This window comes from Trichechus manatus, unplaced genomic scaffold, assembly GCF_000243295.1.
Source record: "Trichechus manatus latirostris isolate Lorelei unplaced genomic scaffold, TriManLat1.0 scaffold00065, whole genome shotgun sequence".
NCBI classification, from domain to species: Eukaryota; Metazoa; Chordata; class Mammalia; order Sirenia; family Trichechidae; genus Trichechus; species Trichechus manatus.
The window spans coordinates 9761385-9784945 of NW_004444001.1; the positions used below are offsets into that span (position 1 = coordinate 9761385).

At 45.0% G+C, this 23561-nt stretch overlaps 1 protein-coding gene across 3 annotated transcripts; it reads right to left on the reverse strand.

Moving 5' to 3' along the window:
* Nucleotides 1-3903: 3903 nt before the first annotated feature.
* Nucleotides 3904-23507, reverse strand: MRPL14 (mitochondrial ribosomal protein L14). Of its 3 annotated transcripts, XM_023734234.1 has the most exons (5): nt 19038-19823; nt 17162-17169; nt 16362-16363; nt 6956-7048; nt 3904-4418 (listed from the first exon to the last, which is right to left on the reverse strand). In XM_023734234.1, exons 1-5 carry the CDS (start codon nt 19135-19137, stop codon nt 4052-4054), a joined length of 570 nt encoding a protein of 189 aa, XP_023590002.1. In that variant the 5' UTR covers nt 19138-19823; the 3' UTR covers nt 3904-4051. The 3 variants fall into 3 exon arrangements, with proteins under 3 accessions (XP_023590002.1, XP_004379562.1, XP_023590001.1); XM_004379505.2 differs by lacking the exons at nt 16362-16363; nt 17162-17169; nt 19038-19823 and adding an exon at nt 23428-23507; XM_023734233.1 differs by lacking the exons at nt 16362-16363; nt 17162-17169; nt 19038-19823 and adding an exon at nt 20295-20595.
* Nucleotides 23508-23561: the final 54 nt, after the last annotated feature.

Genomic DNA, 23561 nt, shown 5'->3' on the forward strand with positions numbered 1-23561 from the left:
GGTACACCCTTCAAGATGGCTGGGGTGAGGGCTATAGTCAGTGACCATGATGGGTCTACTCAGAGTCACACCCGCCAGCTGGGGCTCCTGAGCACCAGGCCCTTTTGCAGTCAGGCCCCCCGCTCCCGAGTAGTGTGGCTTCCCAAAGTCACAAAGCTCATTAGCAGCACGGTCACAACTGGAACCCAGGTTTCCCACCACACTTCATCAGTGGTCTAGCAGAGGGAGTCAAACCATGGATGAAACTGAACATCTCAGCAAAGACCCTGCAATGAAACCTATGACCCCAGAGAGATGAGGCTCTTTGACTTGCAAGAGGCAGCTTCCTAATGGCACAGAAGGGAAAAAAACAAAGGCAAGTTTATACTCATAGGGAAACGTAATCAGTGATTATAAATATTTCATGGGCAAAGGAAGCTGTACTGGCTGAAACCAGGGTGGGGAGAATGGACAGCAAATTAGATCCCAGTTTGCAAAGTGATAGGGCAGCTGGAAAAAAAAGCAAAGCTGAGGCTATTCTGGGCTGTGTGCTGAGGGCCTGCGTCATCAATGGAGTGCCCCCGGCCACCCGACTTTGTTGAAACCACAGGCTTCCGGCGGTCAGCACAGAACACCTTGGGAGGAGTGGCTACGTCCACGGAAGACCCAAGGAAGGGGCATCAAGGACAGAGAGATGAGTCATTTGAATGACTGGTAAGCCTCAGCAGCAGGCAGGTGGGTGAGAGGATGCTGCAGAGGGGCCGGCACCCAGTGAGCACGTGAAAGGATGAAGACACTGTGCTGACTAAGGGCCAAGGAAGAAGCAAGCCTGACCCCAGAGAGCAAGTGACCCGAGAAGTCACAGGGCAGCCCCTGAGCAGGCGGAGCCAGGCTGAGAACAACAATTCAGCCTTCCCTTCACCTCAGACAGAGGCTCTTCCCCCCACTGCCTCTGGGAAGCAGCACAAAAAGCAGAGAAGAGCCCGCCGAGTACTAGCTGCTGCAGCTGAGAACGCTCACCTCTGGCAAAGCAGGCCCTGATTTTGCTGATTCCTCCTCCTCCTTGGCCACGTTCAACCACTGCAGCAGAGCATGTCAGCCACAGACTCTACTGGCCCTTCCAGAGGGCCAGATGGAGAAGGGTATTAGCTCTTAAAATACCCAGTGATCCTTGAATCAAGCTTAGTCAGAGGAGCCTGGGGGAGCATTGCACTCCTCCATTGGGAAGATGTAGAACCAAGAGCCTCTCCTACCTTGCAGTGAAGGCTTACAGGACAATAGGCTCTAAGGCATGACCACTGAATTCAGGGAAATCACAAAGCCACCCTCTAGGACCTCAGTTCCTAAGAGTCAACTCAAGATAGGACTCATCAGCTGCAAAAATAGGACCCAACAATGTTGTAGGAAGACCCTGAATTTGAAGTCACAGGATCTGGCTTTGAGATCAGCTTTACCACTTATTCGGGCCCTGGTGGCACAGTGGTTAAGAGTTTGGGCTGCTAACCAAAAGCTCAGCAGTTTGAATCCACCAGCTGTTCCTTGGAAACCTTATGGGGCAGTTCTCTGCGTCCTATAGGGTCACTATGAGTCGGAATCAATTTGACGGTAATGGGTTTGGCTTTTTGTTTTGTTTTTTTAACCACTTATTAGCTGTAGGACCCTGAGAAATCACGTTTCTGCTAAAACTCAGTGTCCTCATTTAAAAAGTGCCAAGACTAAGGACTGTGAGGAACATCAAGAATGTACATATGCATGAGTGGTTTCAAAATGTACTAAGTGCTATTCCAGTTTAAGAGATCATCTATACCCAGCTACCTGACATCTCTTGGATGTTCCAAAGGCATCTCCACTCAGCTTGCCCACAACTCATGCTCCCCCATCCTCACAACCACGGCCCTCTCCCAGATCACCCTAAAACCTAAAACCCATCCACGGCCCTTCCCCATATTAACCCATTACCAAGCCGTCAACTGTACCTCCTAAAGGCATCTACGCCCCTCCATCACCACCACCCTGGTCCAAGATGTCATTATCTTGCAGGATGTCTACCGCAAGAGCCTGTCCTCATCCATTTTGGCCTCCTGTAAGACCTTTTCCACAAAGGAAATCTAATCACATCTCCCCTACCACCACTCCGCTGCTACATACCCTACAAGAGCATCCCAATGCCCTCAGGATAAGAAAGGCTTCCTATGTGGCTCTTACAAAGCCCTTGCTTCTCTTCCCAGCCTCTTTCTACACCATGTCCTTCCAACTCCAGCCGCACTGGCTTCTTCTTTCAGTAGCTGGTACTTAGCCCATTCCCTCCTGCCACAGTGCTTTGGAACATTTTCCACTCTCTTACCTACCTAATGCCTACTCATTTACTTTTATTAAGGTCTAAAGTAAATAAGAAGCCCTGGTGCCTCAGTGGTTAAGAGCTCAGCTGCTAACCAAAAGGTCGGCAGTTTGAATCCACCAGCCACTCCTCAGAAACCCTATGGGACAGTTCTACTCTGTCCTATAGGGCTGCTATGACTCGCAATCGACTCAACAGCAATGGGTTTGGTTTTTAACTACATAAAGTGTACTAATGTGTACAACTCAGTAATTTTTTAATAAACGTATACACTCATGTAACTCTCACCCGCATCTAGAACATTTCCTGCACCCCATAAGGTTCCCTCTTGGCCCTTTCTAATCAACACCCACCCCTCCTAACCCCCCAGGTAACCACTACTCTAATTTCTATCATGTCTGTTCATTCTTCAGACTGCAGCTGATGCAACCCTTTCTAAGGGATGCTGCCTCCAATCCCACTGAAAAAGTCTAATCCCTTTATCACAGGCACTTGTTATATACTTTGGGTTTCACATTTGTTTGTGTAATTATGTGATTCATGTCAGGTAAGCTCCATGAGGGCAAGGACCATCTCTGCTTTTACTCACCCTTGTTTTCCCAGTGCTAGCACATACACAGTAGTGATAACAGAAAGTAGCTACTACTTTTTTGAGTGCTTATTACTACTGCCAGGTACTAATTCCAAGCTCACATCAACCCTATCAAGTATGTACCATTATTATATTCCCATTTTACAACTGAGAAAACAGAGGCACACAGATAACTTGCCCAAAGTCATTAAGTGTGAAGTAGTGGAGTCAGGATTCAAGCCCACATAGCCTGCCTAGTCTGTGTTCTTAACCATTACACTATCCTGCCTCTCAGAGGCCATTTAGATTTAATGAGTAACTGCTCGAGATATTTTGAATGAATAAATGAATGAATTTATAAATGAGTTGATGAGATTCTATCAAAGGAACTAAAGAAGCCCCAAATGTCCTCAAGGAGACAAACAAATAAATAGATGTTGTCACTGAATCACCTGCACAGGCCAAGATTATATCATCTGCGAGATATGAGGGCTTGCCCATTTCTCCAGCAGTCACGGGAGGAAGTGCTATGCTAGTGGGATCAGAGGAGCCCTCTGGTACCTAGTGGAAGGTACACCAGGTAGAGAAAGGATTACAGTCTGGGTTCTATCGCAGCCTTAAAAAAATGTTCTCCTAGATTAAGCAAAGCCCTCTGCTTTTTTTCCATGGTGACACAGTAATATTTGTAACTATTTAACGTCTCAAGCCCTCTGACAGGAAGAAGATACCCTCGATGGCAAAAATAAAGAGACTTTTACCTGGTTAGAAAGTGACAGACTCCACTGTACATTTATAAACTGGCATTTGGTTCGTCCTGAGTTTTCAGAGCCTGATCATCCTGGATGAACTCATGTTATAGGATCCAAACCAGAAAAGCAAAGCCCAGACCCTGGCACTAATGCTATTCAATGTAAAATTGGCCATCTGGTACGGCCTGACATGGGCCAGCCACCTTTTAACTGCTTCTGTGCCATTTACCTCATGACCACATCCCAGAAAGCTCAGGAGAAAAACATACATGAAAAGGTTTATTTTCTCAAAAGACACTGTTACCCCAATGTGAAGGGAGCAGCCACCTGGCCCCAAGTTCCCTCTCAGCGGAGGCGCGGTTCTCAGAACTGCTTCATTCACCAGCGCACTGCAGCCCAAGGCCTGGGATTTCCTCACACAAAGTTCTGAGCAATGGCCAGCACCTTGGAATACTCGCCTTCCCTCTGGCGTAGGCTGGTGGGGATGGGTATCTTAATTCGGGTCCCCACAGGGTTCCCATTGTCCTCAATGAGGACCACGTTGTTGGAGTCGAACCTGGGGGTCATCCGGGCACCAGGCATGCGATGCCCCACAATAAGCGCCTTTTTCTTCTGTCCCCTGATGGCCAGCAGTATCTGGTCACCCACCTTGCCCACCCCATTCTTGGTATAGACGTGGATGCAGCGAGGAGGGCGGTGGTATGAGGTGTTCCCCAGGGCGCTGTTGTCCACCACACGCACCCGGGTCATCTTCTGAATGGCACTGAGATTCCCAGTGGTGCTGGTGAGAGAGAAAAAAAAAGTCTGAGATCTATGTCTCTCCTGGTCAGGGTCCACAGGCCTCCTAAGACGCAAGGTCTGGGAGAAAGTGTGCATCCGCAACATACACCCTGAGCACAATACAACCTGAGTGGTTCACGGGGAGCCTTGACAGAAAGTCAGAAGCTTATGAATACTTATCTGTACCGGGGGTGGTGTAACAGTTAAGCATTCAGCTGCTAACTGAAAGGCTGGCAGCTGGAACCCGTCCAGCAGCTCTGTGCAACAAAGACAAAACCTGGCGATCCGCTCTCATAAAGATTACAGCCTGGAGAACCCTATCGGGCAGTTCTACCCTGTCATCTGGGGGTCACTGTGAGTTGAAACTGACTCAACGGTACACAACAACAACAATATATCTGGGGCAGTTATATTATTAGAAGTGAAATAAGAAATAAAAATGACTAGTTCTTACTTATCTGTACCAAAAAGAGTCTCCTTGGCAATCAGATCTCAGTTTGGATGGGTTTAAAGAGAATCCAATTTTTCGGTTACAACGAACTCCAGGTAGCCTTAACTTAAAGCCTTCTGTTTCCAAAGGACTCTGAAGACATAAAGGAATCCCTCTTATGGGCCAGGTCTCATTCAGCGTTTATCCTACAAAATCTGCTCCCGAGAGTAACACGATTTTTTTTTCATTGATATGTTTTTGGGAAATCCTGGTGGCGTAGTGGTTAAGAGCTACGTCTGCTAACCAAAAGGTAGGCAGTTCAAATTGACCAGATGCTCTTTGGAAATTCTATGGGGCAGCTCTACCCTGTCCTATAGGGTTGCTATGAGTCGGAATCGACTCGATGGCAACGGGTTATATGTTTTGAGAACCAGAAGAGAAGAGTAAGTAAGTTTGCTAAAGGAGTCCCTTTACACAACACAGCAGAAACTGGAAGTCAAGGTAACAATCTTTTGTTTGAACACTTGTTTCTCACCAGAAAGGAATTACTTTTTAAAGAGTACCTGTTGAAAGGCAGATAAACAATTAAGCAATCTGACTGAAGTGGGATTTCTACTTTCCTGATGCTGGCACCTTAAATGCTGGTGTTCTCCTGGCGCCTGAGGTCCTCGTCTCTCATTCTACATGCTTACTCCGGGCAAGTCTATCCATCTCCATTGCTTCCAACTAGTAAATTCCATCCCCAGCCCCACCTCTCTCCTACATTCTATATTTCCACTCTCCTGAACTCTCCACAACACGTCCTACAGACTGCAAACTCAGTAGGGCCCAAATTGACCTCATCATTCCCCTTGCAAACCTCGTCCTGCTGCTGCATTTCCTATCTAGACAACGGCTTCTCCAGAAACCCCAGCTCCCAAGCCATAAGCCTCTCCACCAACATCCACTGGCCACCAAGTCTTACTGACACTATCTCCTAAACACCTCTGTCCTTTCTCTCTGCCTCCACTGGCACTTAATTCAGCGGCTCACTCTCTTAACCGAGATTGTTACATTCACGTCCTAGCAGGTCCCACTGCACTTCACTCATGCCGACAGAACTCTCTTTAGAATACGAAAGGGATGCCCTCCTCTGCTTAGGCTTGCTCAATGGTTCCCCACTGTCTACACCACCACCAAGCTGGCCCACCCCAACTGACCTGCCTCCTGAGGTCCATCAGCTCCTACACTCACACCTCCACGCTGTGCTTCTGCGGCCAGGAACTACTACAGTTCTCCAAGCACACATGCCTCTCAGACCCCCTGCCCAGAGCCTGCTCCCCCTTTTCTTTTGGGAAGGCTGCCTCTACACCCCTTTCCACCTGTTCCATTTGCAGCTCCTGTCTCAGGTGTTCCAAAGCACCGTATGAACCTCTATTATTATCCTTGTCATATTTTCTTGTAGTTATGTTTTCAAATCTGCTCCCGTGGCCAACTGTGAGCTCTCTCAGGGCAGGAAGTGATTCTTATTCATCCTGTACAGCCAACCCCAGGCACGGTTCTCAATAAAGGATTGAGGAATGAGCATGCAAAGCAGGTCAGGAGGCATGTTTGCCAACAGGAATGCAACCTGTGCTCTCGGTTCCTGGCTTAGCCTCTAAAAGAAGGGGAGGTTGTCACACTTTTATCATGCTTGAGATTTGGGCAACAAGCATGTATTGCTAAGGTAATTTATTATTATTATCTTTAAATACAGGGTTTTAATACACTGGGAGAATGACAAGGTCCAGCGATGTCAAATTCACTATAAAAATCTTGTAAAGACTGAAAAATAGCAGCTTCTACCATATCCCATTCCCTATCTCACCTCCAACAGCATTCAGGTTCCACTACTGTGACCTGAACAAACCTCAGTTCAGCCTGATTCCGACTCCCATGCCCACCTCTCTGATTTGCTACTCCCCTTCTAGTCACCATAATCCCTAACCCTGGCTCAAAACCCTCACCTACTACTCAATAATTTAGCCCACCCCTGACTCGTTATCCTTCAATTGTTTCTAGATGAAGTCTAAAGTGAAGGGAGAGGAAACACGGTATACTCAGGGGGCTTTCTCAGTGGGATAAATTACCTTAAGCAGCGCTGGCTGAGGGCTCTGTTTACATGGGCGAGGGGGCCCCAGAGCCCAGGACAGAAAGCCATAGAGATCCCAAGATGGCAAATCCTGCAGGAAAAGGGGAAAAAAGGATTTATTTCTAAGTCAGAGTCCTTACTAGAGCCAGTTTTCTTTATAGAAGACTGCTGGGGACTTGTGTGGGAGAGACGGCACTTCTAGCACAAGATTACTAGTCACTAAACATGAATCTCAATAGTTAGAAGATACACAGATGATTAGACAGTCCAAGGAACTCCAGCTCCAGTTCTGCTGTTTCACATTCTAACTCTGGGTTGGAGAGCCGGAACGGCCCACGACAGCAGCAAGAACATCTTTATCATTATATCACCTCCATGGGTAGAAGGAAAACAGGAATCCTCTGGTATACACCCAGCCAGCGACCACTTCCCAAGTCCTCTACAGAGGAAAAACTTCACACTATTGTCCTTGTTGACACTCGTGTGCCTTCTGAAACCAGAACTTCAACTCCTTGGAAGCAAGCAGATTATCTAAACAACTGCCCAAATTTGCTGCCCAAGTTCTGTCACCATGTCACCTTTTCCCCAAATGTAAAAGCTAGAACACCTGTATAGCTCAAAAAGAGCAGAGCAGAGGCAAAAGCTGCCTTTGCTAAGTCACTGACCAAGGTCTACATTTGGGTCAGTCTCCCAAACATCACTGCAGCATGGAAAAACCATATGCACCATTTTATAGCTGAGAGTAGGGTTCAGGAGAGCAAGTTTGGGATGAAAAACCAAAAACCAACCCAAGACTCCTGACTCCAGCTTGCAAAATGTCAACCCCATTGTTCCCTAACGAACATGCCAGTCCCCAGTTTAAGGGCATGTTTAAGAAAAATCGCCAGTCAGCTAGTAATTCCAGCTGTACAACATGCCTATTCTTCCATCTAGATGTTTGCCTGCAGAGGGCCTCCTTCAAGAGCTCGGATGAGAAAGACTCTTGAGACTTGACCACTGTAGTATTTACACATAACTTTTGTCTTGCACGAGTTCAAGGCACCTCAGGTAAGATTTTATTTAATTAGGGTGAGGGAAAACAACCACTATTTACTTCGACAGGAATACCTAGACACTCCTACATGCTTAACTACAGCTTAATCTCAAATCCAAATCTTAAACTCTAGTGTTTTCCTTAAGACAACCCATTAAACATTGGCCAAAATATAACCATGATCAGAAAATTAAACCAAAAGAAGGCAGCTAACTTTTAGAACTATTAACATTTGACACCACAAAATCAAAGACAATTACACAAGGCCAGCTTTCCTTTTACTAGCTAGGTGACCCTGGACAAATTAAATTCTGAATTTCAGCTTCCCCAGCTGTTGTAGTTGTTGCTGTTGTTAGGTGCCGTTGAGTCCTTGAGTCGGTTCCACTCATAGTGACCCATATACAACATAACGAAACACTGCCCGGTCCTGAGACCATTGTTGCAGCCACTGTGTCAATCCATCTCATTTCACATGAATATGAGGCAACTGAAAATACCATGTCTTGGGTGAGGCACACCTTAGTCCTTAAAGTGACATCTCTGCTTTTTAACACTTTCAAGAGGTGTTTTGCAGCCGATTTGCCCAATGCAATACGCCATTTGCCCAATGCAATATGCCATTTTATTTCTTGATTGTTGCTTCCACGGGTGTTGATTGTGGGCTCAAGTAAAATTAAATCCTTGACAACTTCAATCTTTTCTCCATTTATCATGATGTTGCTTATCGGTGCAGTTGTGAAGGTTTTTGTTTTCTTTATGTTGAGGTGTAATCCATTCTGAAGGCTGTGGTCTTTTTTTTTTTTTTTTAATTGTACTTTAGATGAAGGATCACAGAACAAATAGTTTTTCATTAAACAGTCAGTACACATAATTGTTTTATGACATCGGTTAACAACCCCATGACATGTCAACACTCTCCCTTCTCGACCTTGAGGACCTTTTTTGTTTTTGGTGAAAATATACATAGCCAAAGTTACACCATTTCAAAAGTTTCTACAAGTACAGTTCAGTGACATCAATCACATTCTTCCAGTTTTCCCACTATCTTTTCCAAGTTATTCCATCACCATTATCTTCAACTCACTGCCTCCTAGGCTTCCCATCAAACTCCTTGAGTTGCTGTTGTCAATTTGATCTCACATAGATAATTCTTTCTTTTTTTTTTTGTACCTTAGAGGAAGGTCTGCAGAACAAATAGTTTCTCATTAAACAGTGAGTACACATATTGCCCTATGACAATGGTTAACAAACCCACAACATGTCAACACTGTCCCTTCTCAACCTTGGGTTCCCTGCCACCAGCTTTCCTGTCCCCTCCTGCCTTCTAGTCCTTGCCCCTGGACTGCTGTGCCTCATTAGTCCCATTTTGTTTTATGAGGCTCTCCAATCCCCGGCTGAATGGTGAACTTTGGGAGTGACTTCACCACTGAACTAAAAGGTTGTCCAGGGGCCATACTCTCGGGGTTTCTCCAGTCTGTCAGGCCAGTAAATCTGGTCTTTTGTGAGTTAGAATTTTGTTCTACATCTTTTTCCAGCTCTGTCCAGGACCGGCTATTGTGAGCCTGGTCAGAGCAGTCAGTGGTGGTAGCCAGGCACCATGTAGCTGTACTGGACTCAGTCTGGTGGAGGCTGTGGTAGCTGTGGTTCATTAGTCCTCTGGACTAATCTTTTCCTTGTATCTTGCTCTCTTAATTCTCCCTTGCTCCCGAAGGGGTGAGACCAGTGGAGTATCTTAGATGGCTGTGCACAGGCTTTTAAGACCCCAGACACTGCTAACCAAGGTAGAATGTAGAACATTGTCTTTATAAACTGTGTTACACCAATTGACCTAGATGTTCCCTGAGACCATGGTCCCCACAGTCCTCCGTCCAGCAATTCAGTCCCTCAGGGAGTCTGGAAGTGTCTATGGAGCGTCCATGACCTCTCCTTGTACAAGTTGTGCTGCCTTCCCCAGTACTGTGTACTGTCTTACCCTTCATCAAAGTTACCACTTATCTATTGGCTGTTTAGTTCCCCCCCTCCCCTCCCATCCCTCCTAACCAACAAACATTGTTTCTTTTTGTGTGTAAACTTTTACATGAGTTTTTACAGTAGAGGTCTCATACAGTATTTATCCTTTTGTGATTGACTTACCTCACTCAGCATAATGTCCTCCAGTTTCATCCATGTTATGAGATGCTTCACAGATTCATCACTGTTCTTTATCTTTGCATAATACTCCACTGTGTGTATATACCATAGATTGTTTATCCATTCATCTGTTGATGGACATCTAGCTTGTTTCCATCTTTTTGCTATTGTGAACAGTGCTTCGATGAATATGGGTGTGCATATGTCTATCATGTGACAGCTCTTATTTCTCTAGGATATATTCCTAGAACTGGGATTGCATTTTGTGGTGCTTTTTTTTGTGGTGCTGACGTTTTCTTTGTTCCTCTTACTCTCCTGTGCTGAGCTCCTTTTGTCTGTGGATTTTTTTTTTCATTTCTTTTGTTTTTGTAAGTTTTGTTTTTACTGAGACTTTGTTGTTCTTCATTTTGGTGAGTAGGTTCGTTAACTTTTCTTTGTGGTTCCTTGAAATTTACCCTTATCTTCCTAGATTTGAACCAGTCTATTATTACTCGGTATTGCCTTGTCTTCATCTCCATTTGAAGGTTCTATACCTACACCGTTTATTCCCTCTTCTGTTGTTCTGATTTTGTTGTCATTTACAGATTAACCTCTCTGGTTCTCTGTTGCAATTCTTTTGGTTCTGCATTGTTTTTAAGAGTTCATATCCTCTGTTGGTATCTGGCTAGTACAATCCTGTGTCCTATATTCAGCCTGTGGTCTGATGTTGTTTGTTCTCAGATCGAAGGACTCCCTTTAATAAGTGTTGTAAGTTTGGTTTGGTTTTTACATAGTCCCTTATTTCTGTTTATCTGGAAATGACCTGATTTCACCATCATACGCGAACGAGAGTTTTGCAGGATATATTATTCTTGGCTTTTTTCTTTCAAGGTTTTATATATGTCCTCCCATTGCCTTCTTGCCTGCATGGTTTCTGCCGAATAATCCGAACTTAGTCTTATTGTTTCTCCTATGTGACTTTTTGTTTTTCTTAAGCTGCTCTCAGAATTCTTTGTCTTTGGTTTTAGTGAGTGTGATTATGATATGCCTTGGTGATTTTCTTTTGGGGTCTATCCTATATGGGGTTCATTCAGCTTCTTGGATGGTCAGCTTTTCATCTTTTATGATATTGGGGAAGTTTTCTGTCAGCAATTCTTCAATGATCCTCTCTGTGTTTTCCATTTTCTCCCCGTTCTGGAACTCCAATCACTCGCAGATTTTTGCTCTTGATTGTATCCCACATAAATTCTCAGGGTTTCATTTTTCTTCATTCTTTTTTCTGATTTTTCCTCAAACAGAGTTGTATCCAAGTGTTTGTCTTCAATTTGGCTGATCCTATCTTCTATCACTTCAAACCTGCTCCTCAGCCCCTCTATGACACTGTCCATTTCTGAAATCTTGTTGTCTACGTTTTGGATTTCTAACTGTTGTTTTTGTATGATTTCTAATTGTGAATTTATTTTAGCATTTTCTTCCTGTATTGTTTTCTTGAATTCTTCCACGTTTTTGTATTTTCCATGAATTTGTCTACCTTTCCCATGAATTTGTTTTTTCCTCATTTTTGTCTGCTTTTTGCTTCAACTCTTGGATAATTTTGAATATTAGAGATTTGAATTCCCTATCAATTAGGTCTAGTGCCTTTTCTTCTACCAGAAGGTCATCTGGTGTTTTATTTTGGACGCCTACTGCAACAATCCTGTCCTGTTTTTGTAAATGTTTTAATATTGTCTGCTGTCTTTGGGGCATTCAGTGGTTATTTTCCCTCATTTATTGATTGTAGATTTGTTTCATCCTGCTTTTTTGTTTTAATTGGTTATGTCTGAGCAGGCGAGCTATGCGTTCTTTGTTGTTTGCTCGTCTGTGGACACTCAGGTATGGTACAGCAGGGCAGGTCCAGCTGAAGGGGAGTTGCTGGGATGGGTTGTTTGTGGCATGTACCAGGGCTGACAATGCGGACTGGGAATCAGTGCAGGGCAGGTTCCAGCAGGCCGTGCCTGTGTTGCTTGGGAGTGTGATGTTCATCACACGGTGCAGGTAGGCAGGAAGGAGGGGGAAGATTGTAATGTGTGGAGTTAAGATGGGTATGGGAAAGATGAGAGAGGAACAGAGCCAAAAACATACACACAAACAAAAAAGAGTGCTAATGGAGCTTGCTATTGGAGTGGAGCGATGAGAGACTTAGAAATGAGGAAAAACAAAAAGAAAAAAAATGAATAAATTGAGAAACTGGAAATGAAGAAAGACAAAAAGGGAATAAGAGAGAGAAGAAAACAAAACAAAGAAACAAACAAACAAACAAAAAAACCCAAAAACAAACTGAAAAGAAAAAAAAGAAACAAGAAAAAAGAAATGCCCCCAGGGATGTCCCTGTGTGTCTGCACAGAGTAAGGGAGTAGCTTCCAAGCTGCGTGGTACTGCCCAGCTAGAAGGGGCTCTCAAGCCAAGAAAAGAAAAAGAAAACAAACAAATCAGAGCAAACAAACAAAAAAGCCCCGGGGGTCCCATTAGCGTGGCCGCACGGGCTGGGAAGCAGTTTCACAGTCAAGTGGTATTTTTTTGCAGCGTTTCAGGAAGAAGCAAGGTGGCGCACAGAGCCAGGTATTTGAGAGAAAGGAGGGACAATTGGTTAGAGATAAGTAAGAAATCTAAAGAAGTGGAAAAAAGCAACACCAGCAGCCAACAAAGGCACTCAAGGAGCCAGCCAGTGCGGGCGGGTGGAATCCAAGTGCTTCCTGGCCAAGAGACTATGGCTGCAAGAAGCAGAGGAGGCTAAGTGGGGGTGAAGAAGGGTGGGGGGTGTGAAAATGTATATCGCTGGTTACTGGTTGTTCTGTCTCCTGCTGGAAGCTACATGAAGCTGCTTTCTCGTACCCCTTGTTCGCTGATCTTAGATAGGAGTCCAAGATGGCGGATCCATGCTGCGGTAGCTGATAGGGGACCTCTCCATGTATCTCTCCTCACTCTCTGTTCTCAGCCAGTATCTTATTGCATTCGGTGCCTGGCTGAGTTCTTTCTCTCTTCATTTGATGCTTAGGGTTTCAGGATTGACGTATGACTCTGTTTGACTTAGTCTTCCTGATCTTTGCTGTGGAGAGATGGCATGGTGCTTCTGACTATAGCGCCATGTTGCCTGGAAGTCAAGGCTGTGGTCTTTGATCTTCATCAGTAAGTGCTTCAAGTCCTCTTCGCTTTCAGCAAGCAAAGTTGTGTCATCTGCATATCACAGGCTGTTAATGAGTTTTCCTCCAACCCTGATGCTGCCTTCTTCTTTGTATGGTCCAGCTTCTTGGATTATTTGCTCAGCATACAGATTGAATAAGTATGGTGAAAGGATACAACCCTGACACACATCTTTTCTGATTTTAAACCATGCAGTATCCCCTTGTTCTGTCTGAATGACTGCCTCTTGGTCTATGTACAGGTTTCACATGAGCACAGCTAAGTGTTCTGAATTCCCATTCTTTACAATATTATCTATAAATTGTTATGATCCACACAGACAAAAGTCTTTGAATAAAATATAGGTAAACATCTTTCTGGTATTCTTTGCTTTCAGCCAAAATCCAATAATAGTACCTACTCACAAGGTGGTTATGAAGATTCAATGAGCTAAGCCATGTAAAGCACTTAGCACACTACCCAGCACTCAATATGTAGCCCTCAATACCAATTACCTATTATCATAATCAACCAGGCACATTTCATTTCATAGATTGGAAAACCAAGATACAGAGTAACTAAATGACTTGTTTAAAGCTTCACAATTAGTCAGGGCAGGACCAGAAGTGGACCCAGCTTCCAGTCCAAGGGTCTTTCCACCACACTCAGCAGCCTTGCACTGCTGTGCAAAGCTTATTTCACACAAGGGTACTCAGGGTGTGAAGCAACTTTAAGGGTCAGTTGGTCTCTTTCTGTTTTCTTTCCTTATGATCACTTGGTGATTAAGTAGTTACAACGTGGCAGGCACTGGGCTAAGTGCTTTACCTGTACCATCTAATTTGAGTCCCCCCCCCCCCGCAAAAAAAAAAAAAACAAACTATAAAATAGGTACTATTTTTAGCCTCATTTTATAGATGAGAAAATGAGGCCCAAAGAGGTTAAATAATTCGTCCAAGGTCACACAGCTAGAAGTGACAAAGCTGAAACTTGAACCCCGGTAGTCTGTTCTGTAACTCACACTCTTAATCAACCGAATAAACCTGGTGATTTTAATTTAAATATTGATATTGTTCCAACTGTTAAACCATTCTCAAGCCATCAAGAACACTCTGACGTCACAGGCACACTCACCCTCAACTCACTGCTCTGCTGAATCAACAGAAATGCAGATAAACACCAGGTGAAAATCATTCACTTGACTCAAATCTGAGTTTTGAGGACAATTTTTAGTATAGGTGCAAGAAGTGCTTCACATTCTGAGAAATAAATAAAAATTGGCTTTAAAAAAAAAAAAGAAAACATAGCTCGGAAAGCAGCCCTTCGGATCTAGGCTGTAGTTACCTCAAATCCCTGCCAAGCTTTCTCACCGGATTCTGGGAGAAAAGACGTTGGTCGACCACTCCACAGAACCCTCACGATTAACCTAGCACCACCCACATTCCATCTCCTGAGAGTTTCGACACCTGCCTCTCCACGCTTGAGCTACTTCCTCAAGAACACTGATGTTAGTCTAAGAACTGCAGAGGTGCCTGGGGGCTTCCCAGAACTTTCCTGACTTGAAGACAACAGAAAACCCCACCACTCAAGGCACCTCCCTAAAATCTGCAGGGCTGTCTGTGCACAAACAGAAACGGAGCCTTCCCAAGCCCAGGCCTCCTCTCGGGGCCTTGCTCACAAGCCACCCCCACGACCTACACTCATCTCCACTCAGCCAAATCTGGCGACCCAGCTCCAAACACACTGCCTCCATGAAGCAACTCCTGTGAGAATACTGTGTACAACTGTGGCATCAGTCTCACCCGTCCTACATGCCTTAGACACAAAGGCCTCCTCTCACCACTCCACCTTTCACTAGCCAGACTCAGACACTTAAGAAATTTGGATCTTTTTTTTTTTTTTTGAGATAAAGCTGTCATCTCTCAACATCCTATTTCTTGCTACTCATTCTCCAAGACTCAGAAACCAGAGATCCTTATATTACGGCATCTGAACTCGCTACAGGAATTCAGGGACCCCGCAGATTCAGAGCCTGAGGACTACCATACTGTCCTCAGTCACAAAAGTAACATTTCCATGTCTCCAGGGAGCACTTCCATTTTCACGAGACCCCGATTCAGTGACTTCTCACTAGCTCTTTGGTGGATGTTACTGACCTCGAGACTCAGAACCAAAGAACTTAAGACACCAAGCAGCCAGCAGTAACTAGGTATTCCTATGAAACTGAAAGCACAAAAGAATCAAATATATTCATTTACTGTAAATATGCCCCTTATAAAAATCTCCCTTCCATTCTCACCCCAGCAGATCCTAGCATGGAACTTGATAGTAGCAGCACCATAAATATTTGTTGAATAAAATAAATGGGGCTGCCAACAGACAGACAGACTCCCACCTTGACCCGTGGCTCCACACAGAAATCTGGACACTGTAGAGCCCCCATCTGTGTACCAGGAACCCGGTCACGCAAGCATGCGGTAGGATAAGGATGGCACTGCTGGTGGGAGGAGTAGCCCATGTTACGGTTACAGGCCCCAGGTGTCATCTGCCTGCGCCGGGTGCCTACACTGCCGACTGTGGAAAATGCCTCACCCCACCACTAAATAACTGATTTGGGTCAGGGAAGAGTAATGGAGCCAGCAATTTATCCCAAAGCAACTTTGACCTTGATGTTATTTCCCAACATAAATCCACCCTGTGGACACAGGCCTTGACTCACTCCAGATCCAGTCTATATATAATGCTTTCTTTCTTTCACAAGTAATGTTGTTCTGAGTCTTACGTTTGCACAGGAGACTAACCCGGATATTTTCTCCTCTACAACCCCCACTTAAAGGAGGCCAGGTATTTGGATGACTCCAGTACTAGAGTCGGCTTTTCATGCCACTTCCCGAGCATTACTCTCCCTCTTCAGAGTATGAATCATAACCCCTCCCCTCAAAACAAAAATAAAGAAAGAAAGGCGGAAGGAAGGGGAAGGGAGGGGATGGGGAAGGGGAGAAAGAGAGGGAAGGAGGGAGAGAAGGGGGGAGGGAGGGAGGAAAAAGAAATTACCAAACGCAATCAAGAGTCCCACTCATGATCCATCTTGATTTAACGTTAACACCTCTCTTCAGCTATGGAGCCGAGAGAGGACCATTTAGAGACACAGAGGTGAATTTTTCACTAGTCATCAACTTATAGGTCCCATGGAACGTAGGCTCCATGAAGGCAGGGACTGTGCCTGCCCTGTTCAGTGCTGCATGCTCAGAGTCCAGAACAGTGCCTGGCACTTAACTGGAGTTTAGTGAATATTTGTTAAATGAATAAAATTAATCAGCAATTCATCCTCCGGCTCCAGAGATGCACCATGTTTGCTGGGTTGGTGGTTTACTTGTGCCCTTTCCTCAGGCTCCCAGTGATTTGGGGGGCCACTCATGCAAAGAGAACTCATTTGAGCTAGTTTTAGTAATAGTGAGTAAGCTGGAAAAGCAGATAGAAAGAACCTACACCACTGGTGCTTTGAGGGAAGCTGGAAAGTCCCCATTATTTGAACTTGGAAGATCAGCAAAATGATGTACTTAGTATCACAGACCCACATATGATTATACATTGTTTCTACCTAAACAATTTCAATTTTTAGGTGCCTGTTTGTTATATACTTTTAAGCCCTTTCCAGAGGAATGGACCCTATAGAAAAGGGACAAAACAAAAATATCAGCACAATCACAAAGGAATGCTTAAAGTGAGATTCTGTTAGTATGTAACAGAAGGGAAAAGACAAACACAAAGAAAAATCAAATGCAAAGCCCAGGCACAAAAAGGACAAGCTCCACTGAGTGTGAAGATGTAAATGCTCTTCTTAATCAAAGCAGGGGAGAGCAGAGGTCTGGCCGCTTCAAGGAGTCCAAAAAGGACTCCCAGGACTCTCCAACCTGTCATCCAGACACAACTTCTCCCTGTCTAGTGGCAGGTGTCTCCTCAAATCATTCTGGACCAATAAGTACTCTTCTTTATTGCTTAAAGGCTCACTAGTGTTTTGTTGTCCAACCTTACCCAAGTATAACATATTACAATTCTCAAAGCAATTCCACACAGATCACGTTCTTTAATGATTTCATTCTTGAGCATCCAATGGAAACACAAAGACAAGAAAGAGTAACAGTGTGCAAGCTCAATTGGCTAAGAATTTTGAACAGCTCTGCTGGTTCAACAGAGTCAGTCAGAATGAAGTCAGACCCGCTAAGAGACTTGTCGACTTGTCCAAGCAGACGACAAAATCCCAGCCGGAGCCCAAGGCTGTTGGTCTACCCTGCACAATACCTGTGTGAAGATGCTGCTTTAACCACTGAAACTTGCCTGGAAACAAACATACCACACATAGGGCATGTACTCTTTCTCCTTTGGTAAAAAGTATTCTGAACAAGGCTGCCACATCATCTTAATTTACTCAGGAATTAAAAAGCTGCTTTTTCAGTAAACATGTGCACTACATCCAGCGGCGCCTCACTCTAAAACTGAAGCCTATTCTGCTTCACCTCACTGAAGTAGCTCACAGCACCACTCTCAATAAGCAAAGCATCCCTCAACAGGCCGATGGACTGCTTCTACCACCAAACAGAACCAGTTGCCATAGAGTTGATTCCGAATCATGGCGACTCCATGTGTGGCAAAGTAGAACTGTGCTCCATAGGATTGGTTTTCAATGGCTGATTTTTCGAAGTAGATCACCAAGCATTTCTTCTGAGGTACTTCTGAGTGGACTCCAACTTTTTGGTTAGCAGCTGAGCGCAGTAACCATTTGCAAAAGAATCCACTTCGCAAGCTGATTTACAAAGAAAAAACATTTCCAGGGTTCATGTCCTATATTTAACTTATTCCTCACCTTGCTACAAAAGCATTTAAAGCAGATGTTCTTAGTTTTTCCTGGCAATTCTCAATTATTCAAGCTGTTTTTTCAATGTGTAGATTTATCTACTCTACCTTTGCTCCTCCCCCACTCTCCTGCCTCCATGTCACAGGTGTGAAAACACCCATAGTGCAGAAATATTTAACAATCTTGGTATGGCCTAACTCAGAAAAACTGCACAAGGCAAAGTTCAGTTCTGCTTAATTATACACATATACCCTTCCTATTAAGGAGCCCTGGTGACATAAATGGTTAAGCACTTGGTTGCTAACTGAAAGGTTGGCGGTTCAAACCCTCCAGTGGCTCCACAGGAGAAAAGACCTGATGATCTGCTCCCGTACAGATTACAGCCTAGGAAACCCTACGGGGCAGTTGTACTCTGTCATATAGGGTCACTATGAGTCAGAATTGACTCAGTGTCACCTAACAATAACAACCCTTCCTACTGGCGGCAGTGGTAATTCAGTAGTAGAATTCTCACCTTCCATGCAGGAGACTGGGGTTTGATTCCCAGCCAATGTACCTCAAGTGCAGCTAAAGCCACTGATCAGTGGAGGCTTGCATGTTGCTATGATGCTGAACAGGTTTCAGCAGTTTCCGACTAAGACAGACCAGAAATAAAGTCCTGGTGATCCACTTCTGAAAAATCAGCCAGTGAAAACCCTATGGCTCACAACAGTAAGATCCCATTGTGAATGGGGTTGCCATGAGTCCGAGCCGACTCGACAGCAGTTAACAGCAACCCTTTCTGTTAGGACCTACACTGAGCCAGTGGCAAGAAGCCAGGTTTGTGGAGATGTCAGGTGGGTAGGAGGGCACTGGGGAAAAAGAAAAGCCGAGGGGGTCCCTGACTCAAAGCAGGCATGCTGTCGATGGAAAACATATCTCCTCCACCCCATGCTCCCCTTCCTTCTCCAGGCCTCAATGACTCTGTCAAGCAGGGATTCCTAGGAAGAGCAAGACAGACACAAAAATGAGAGGGCTTTAGCTTCATTCATGTTAGGGATCGTTTTAATGTCGGGAGTCCCTCTCTGAACTACCCTGTGGGAACCAGGCCTACAGGAACAGCAGTTTGTTTCCCAGATCCTGGCCAGTGAGAACAGCACAGCTCCCTGATTCTCAGGGCAGCACCACAGGTGTCTCTTTAGGATCACTCAGCCTTGAAAGTGTTTTTCAGCTTAAAGTGGATGTGAAAAGCGCTCCCAGTCTTTTCTAGACACATGGATGATTTTTAAGTCTCTGAGGAGGAGGCCTTTCTTACTCTGAGTTGTGTTCTGTTGGTGAGTAATAAACTTCCTGGCATTTTTCTTAATAAGACAGCACATAACCTGATCCACAGCCAACGTTTCTGAGATCCTATTTGGGGTCCTCTCTCACACAATGGCTGTCACTGAAAACATATATATAAAAATCAACTCAAGAAAAGCCACTAGCCTCTAAAAAGGAAGGCTAAACCATAACCTGATTATCAAGACCCTCCCAAGCCCCCACACAGCCATAAGAACTATCCAAGTAACACAAACAACAGGAAAATCCATCTTAGGTGAGTCTAAGTGTCACAATCCCTGAAAATAGGATCAGGGCAAGATAGGGTTTAAAGGACTCCTGCATCCTCTAAGACTCTGTGGGGCTGAGAGACAGCTGCCGTTGAGTTAATTCTGACTCATGGTGACCTTATGCATAACAGAATGAAACACTGCCTGGTCCTGCATCATCCCTGTAATCGCCAGCATGTTCAAGTCCATCCTTGCAGCTACTGTGCCAATCTATCTCACCAAGGGTCTCCCTTGCCCTCACTGGCCCTCTACTCCACCAAACATGATGTCCTCCTCCAGCGATCGTTCCCTCCTGATGACATGTCCAAAGCAAGTGAGACAGATTATATTCTGTTGTGATCCAGAAGGTTTTCATTGACTAATTTTCAGAAGATCGCCAGACCTTTCTTCCTAGTCTCTGTCTACAAGCTCTGCTGAAAGCCATCCACCATGGGTGACACTGCTGGTATTTGAAATACCGGTGGCATAGCTTCCAGCATCCTAGCAACACGTAAGCTACCACAGTAGGACAAGCTTGACCGGTGATAGCTAAGGGGCTGAGAAGAAAACAACTGTGTTTAGTGCCTGCAAAACGGACTCCAGAAAAAGTTTTTACCCGATATTCAGGAGCAGTAATAAAACATTTTGGCTACTGTCCCTTCATGGATTCCACAGTGTACTGATTTCAGTTCTCATTTCAGGCTTTCTGAAATGCTTCCTCTTCTTTCTGTCTGGAAGGTGTCACTTGATGGCACCTACAGTTCTTCAGGACAATTGTTATTATTTGGTGTTCCTAATTAGGCACAGACAAAAATAGATCAGGAATCCACATGTTCAGATTCATAACTGTACTATTTAATTTTAAAAAAACTTAAGAAGAAATTCATTTAACTGATCCTCGGAAGTCCACAAAGCGGGTAACTACAGCCTCCACTTCCAGGTTCCAAATACCCATTATCAGTGCAATTTGGACTCAAAGTGAATGTTATTATTGTTCCATACAAGCAATGGATCACACCAACTTTCACAACCATAAAAATCAACACAATATTTTAAAAGTTCCACAGAAAATATACACCCAAAAAGCTCTAAGGGTAGAATAAACAATTTCTTTCAAGAAAAAAACTACCACAGATTCCTCTTCATCTAAACTGCTTGCTCCCACCCAAAACAACTCCCAGAATCCAAATCTACAAAGACTTCTCCCACCAGGCAGTCTACCAAAGCCAGCTTCATCCCCATCTTCAATCACAGATTAAAAACTTGTTGTTAGTTGTACTCCAGTCCATTCCAACTCATGGCAATCCCATTTGTCCAGAGTAGAGCTGCCCCACAAGGTTTTAAGGCTGTGACCTTTTGGAAGCAGATTTCCATGTCTTAATTCCAAGGTACCTCTGTGTAGGTTCAAACTGCCAACCTTTCAGCTAGTAGTCGAGCGCTTAACCGTCTGCATCACCGAGGGGACTCCTTATGAAAAACTGCCCTTCCCTAATTAAGCTAATCTACTTTCTAACACGGAGTTCCTAGGTGGTGCAAACGGTTATTGCACTTGGTTGCTAACCAAAAGGTTGGAGGTTCAAGTCCACCCAGAGGCACCTTGGAAGAAAGGTCTGGCAAGCTACTTCCAAAAAGATCTGCCACTGCAAACCCTATGGAACACAGTTCTACTTGACACACATGGGGTCACCGTGAGTCAGAATGATTCCACTGCAGTTGCTTTTTTTTTTAACTTCCCAATATAGAGGAATCTTAGATATATTCAATCCTCAACAAAAATCCTTCTTTTTTAATTGTACTGAATGAAAAATGAACTGTCTTTCTTCTTGGGCTGTAAGTAACCTTTCTGAAGAACGAGATCCACACTTTACCATATATTCCTAGTACGCTGACTGAATCCTCATGGACAATTTTACCTGACTGAAAACTCAGGCTGAGGAAAGCAAGAGGGGCCAATAGGAGCATACGGAAGACCAATGCTTTTTCAAACTTTTCTGTGACACACAGAAACAGTTTACATAACACTTCCTAAATACAGTCTTACATAAATACCTGAAACAAGTTAGTTAGTGTCAAGAAATCTTTACCAAATGCAATGCACTCTGACATTTCTATTTCATTATTTTTAAAATGACAGTGGTGATCCACTAAACCGATTTCCAACTCACTAATTGGGACTCACAGTTTGAAACACACTGCCAAAAACCAAACCTTACAGTTGCATCCCACAAGCTATTAATGAACTCTTTAAAAAGCCAGTGCACATCAATTGGCATAACATAGCTCAGAAAGATAATGCTGTACATCCTAGGTTGGTGAGTAGCCTTTGGGGTCTCAAAAGCTTGCAAGTGGCCGTCTAAGATACAACTATGGGTGTCTTGCTGTCTGGAGCAAAGGAGAGTGAAGGAAACCAAACATTCAAGGAAGCAATTAGTCCACAGGACTAACTGCTCACACGAACCACAGCCTCCTCTAGCCTGAGACAAGAACTAGATGGTGCCTGGCTACCACTAATGACCGTTCTGACCAGGGACACAATACAAGGTCATGGTTAGAACGGGAGAAAAATGTAGAACAACTCAAATTCCTAAAAAAGGCCAGACTTACTGGACTAATTGAGACTAGAGGAACCTCCAAGACTATTGCTCTAAGATACCCTTTGAACTTGGAACCGAAGCCACTCCAGGTGGTCACCTTTCCTCAAAATAAGAGATCAGTTTATAAAATAAACAGTATCACCGTGGTGGGAAAAAAAGCCAGTGGACAGGACAGACGTTGATCAATCATAGCAGACACCCCCAGATAGGCTGTGTCCCTCCTATGTCCTGCAGCCACAGCTAGCCAGCTCCCCGCCATCACCAGCAGCCTAGGTGTAGTATCTCCCAAACTCCCTGCTTTTCCCAGGTAACCCAGGATAAATCTGTCATATGCCTTTTTAAATCTCTTTATAAACTCAATCCATTCAATCTCTCAGGGTGGCAAAGTTGATTTACTGCTCACAGTGGAAAGCAATACTTTCTTTAAGTCCCCCAACCACCTCCCTTAAAGGTTGAAGAAAAGAATGCTTTCCAGGAACCCAAAATGAAATGAACAGGCTGGTGCTCCTAGTGCCTCTGTGATCTATTTGTGTGGGTGAGCTAGAGAAAAAATATGCACACATCTGTCGCACAGTGTTCATCTTCCCAGCCTTAATCGTTGGCAGATCCAGTCTCTGTTGAAATGAGAAACCAGTAAAACCCCCAGGAGCCAGGAAGCCGCTCATCGGCCAGACGGACAGAAGTGAAAACTGGGGATTCGCTCACTCCCCACTGCACTGAAGCGCCTCGCAAGCGAGTCACAAAGTTATCTCAAAGACCCAAATCCTGAGGAGGAGAAAAGGAGACACACTCGAGAAAACGCGCCGGAGTGACCGGCCTAGGCCACGGACCCAGGCGGCTCGCAAATGCCTGACCGCAGTCCACCTTTCCCCAGGCCAGCCCCACACCCCTGGGAAGGCAGGTGAGCGCGTGTTGGGGGCGCGGGGGCGCAAAGGCCGCGGAGACCACCGCCGCCCACCGGGTCTAGACTGAGGAGTTTCCGGGTCAGATCCGCCTTCCCCAGGACCCTTTCCACTGACCCTTTGACCCCCAAACGGCCCACGACCATCCCACTGCGGCCTCTCCTTACCCACCCCCGAGGACTGAGCCTCCCCTACTGCAAGGAAGAAAGAGAGGGGGTAAGAAGACTTAGGAACGTGATGGCCCCCACCATACCGCTCTCACCGCCGGGAAAAATCCCGCCCCGGGATCCTCGGCCAAGCTCCGCCTTTCACCCCTCCCACGTGGCCTCTCCCCTGCGCCTGCGTGCCGGGCCCAGCCGCGAGGGCGGCAATCTGAGAGTGCGCGCG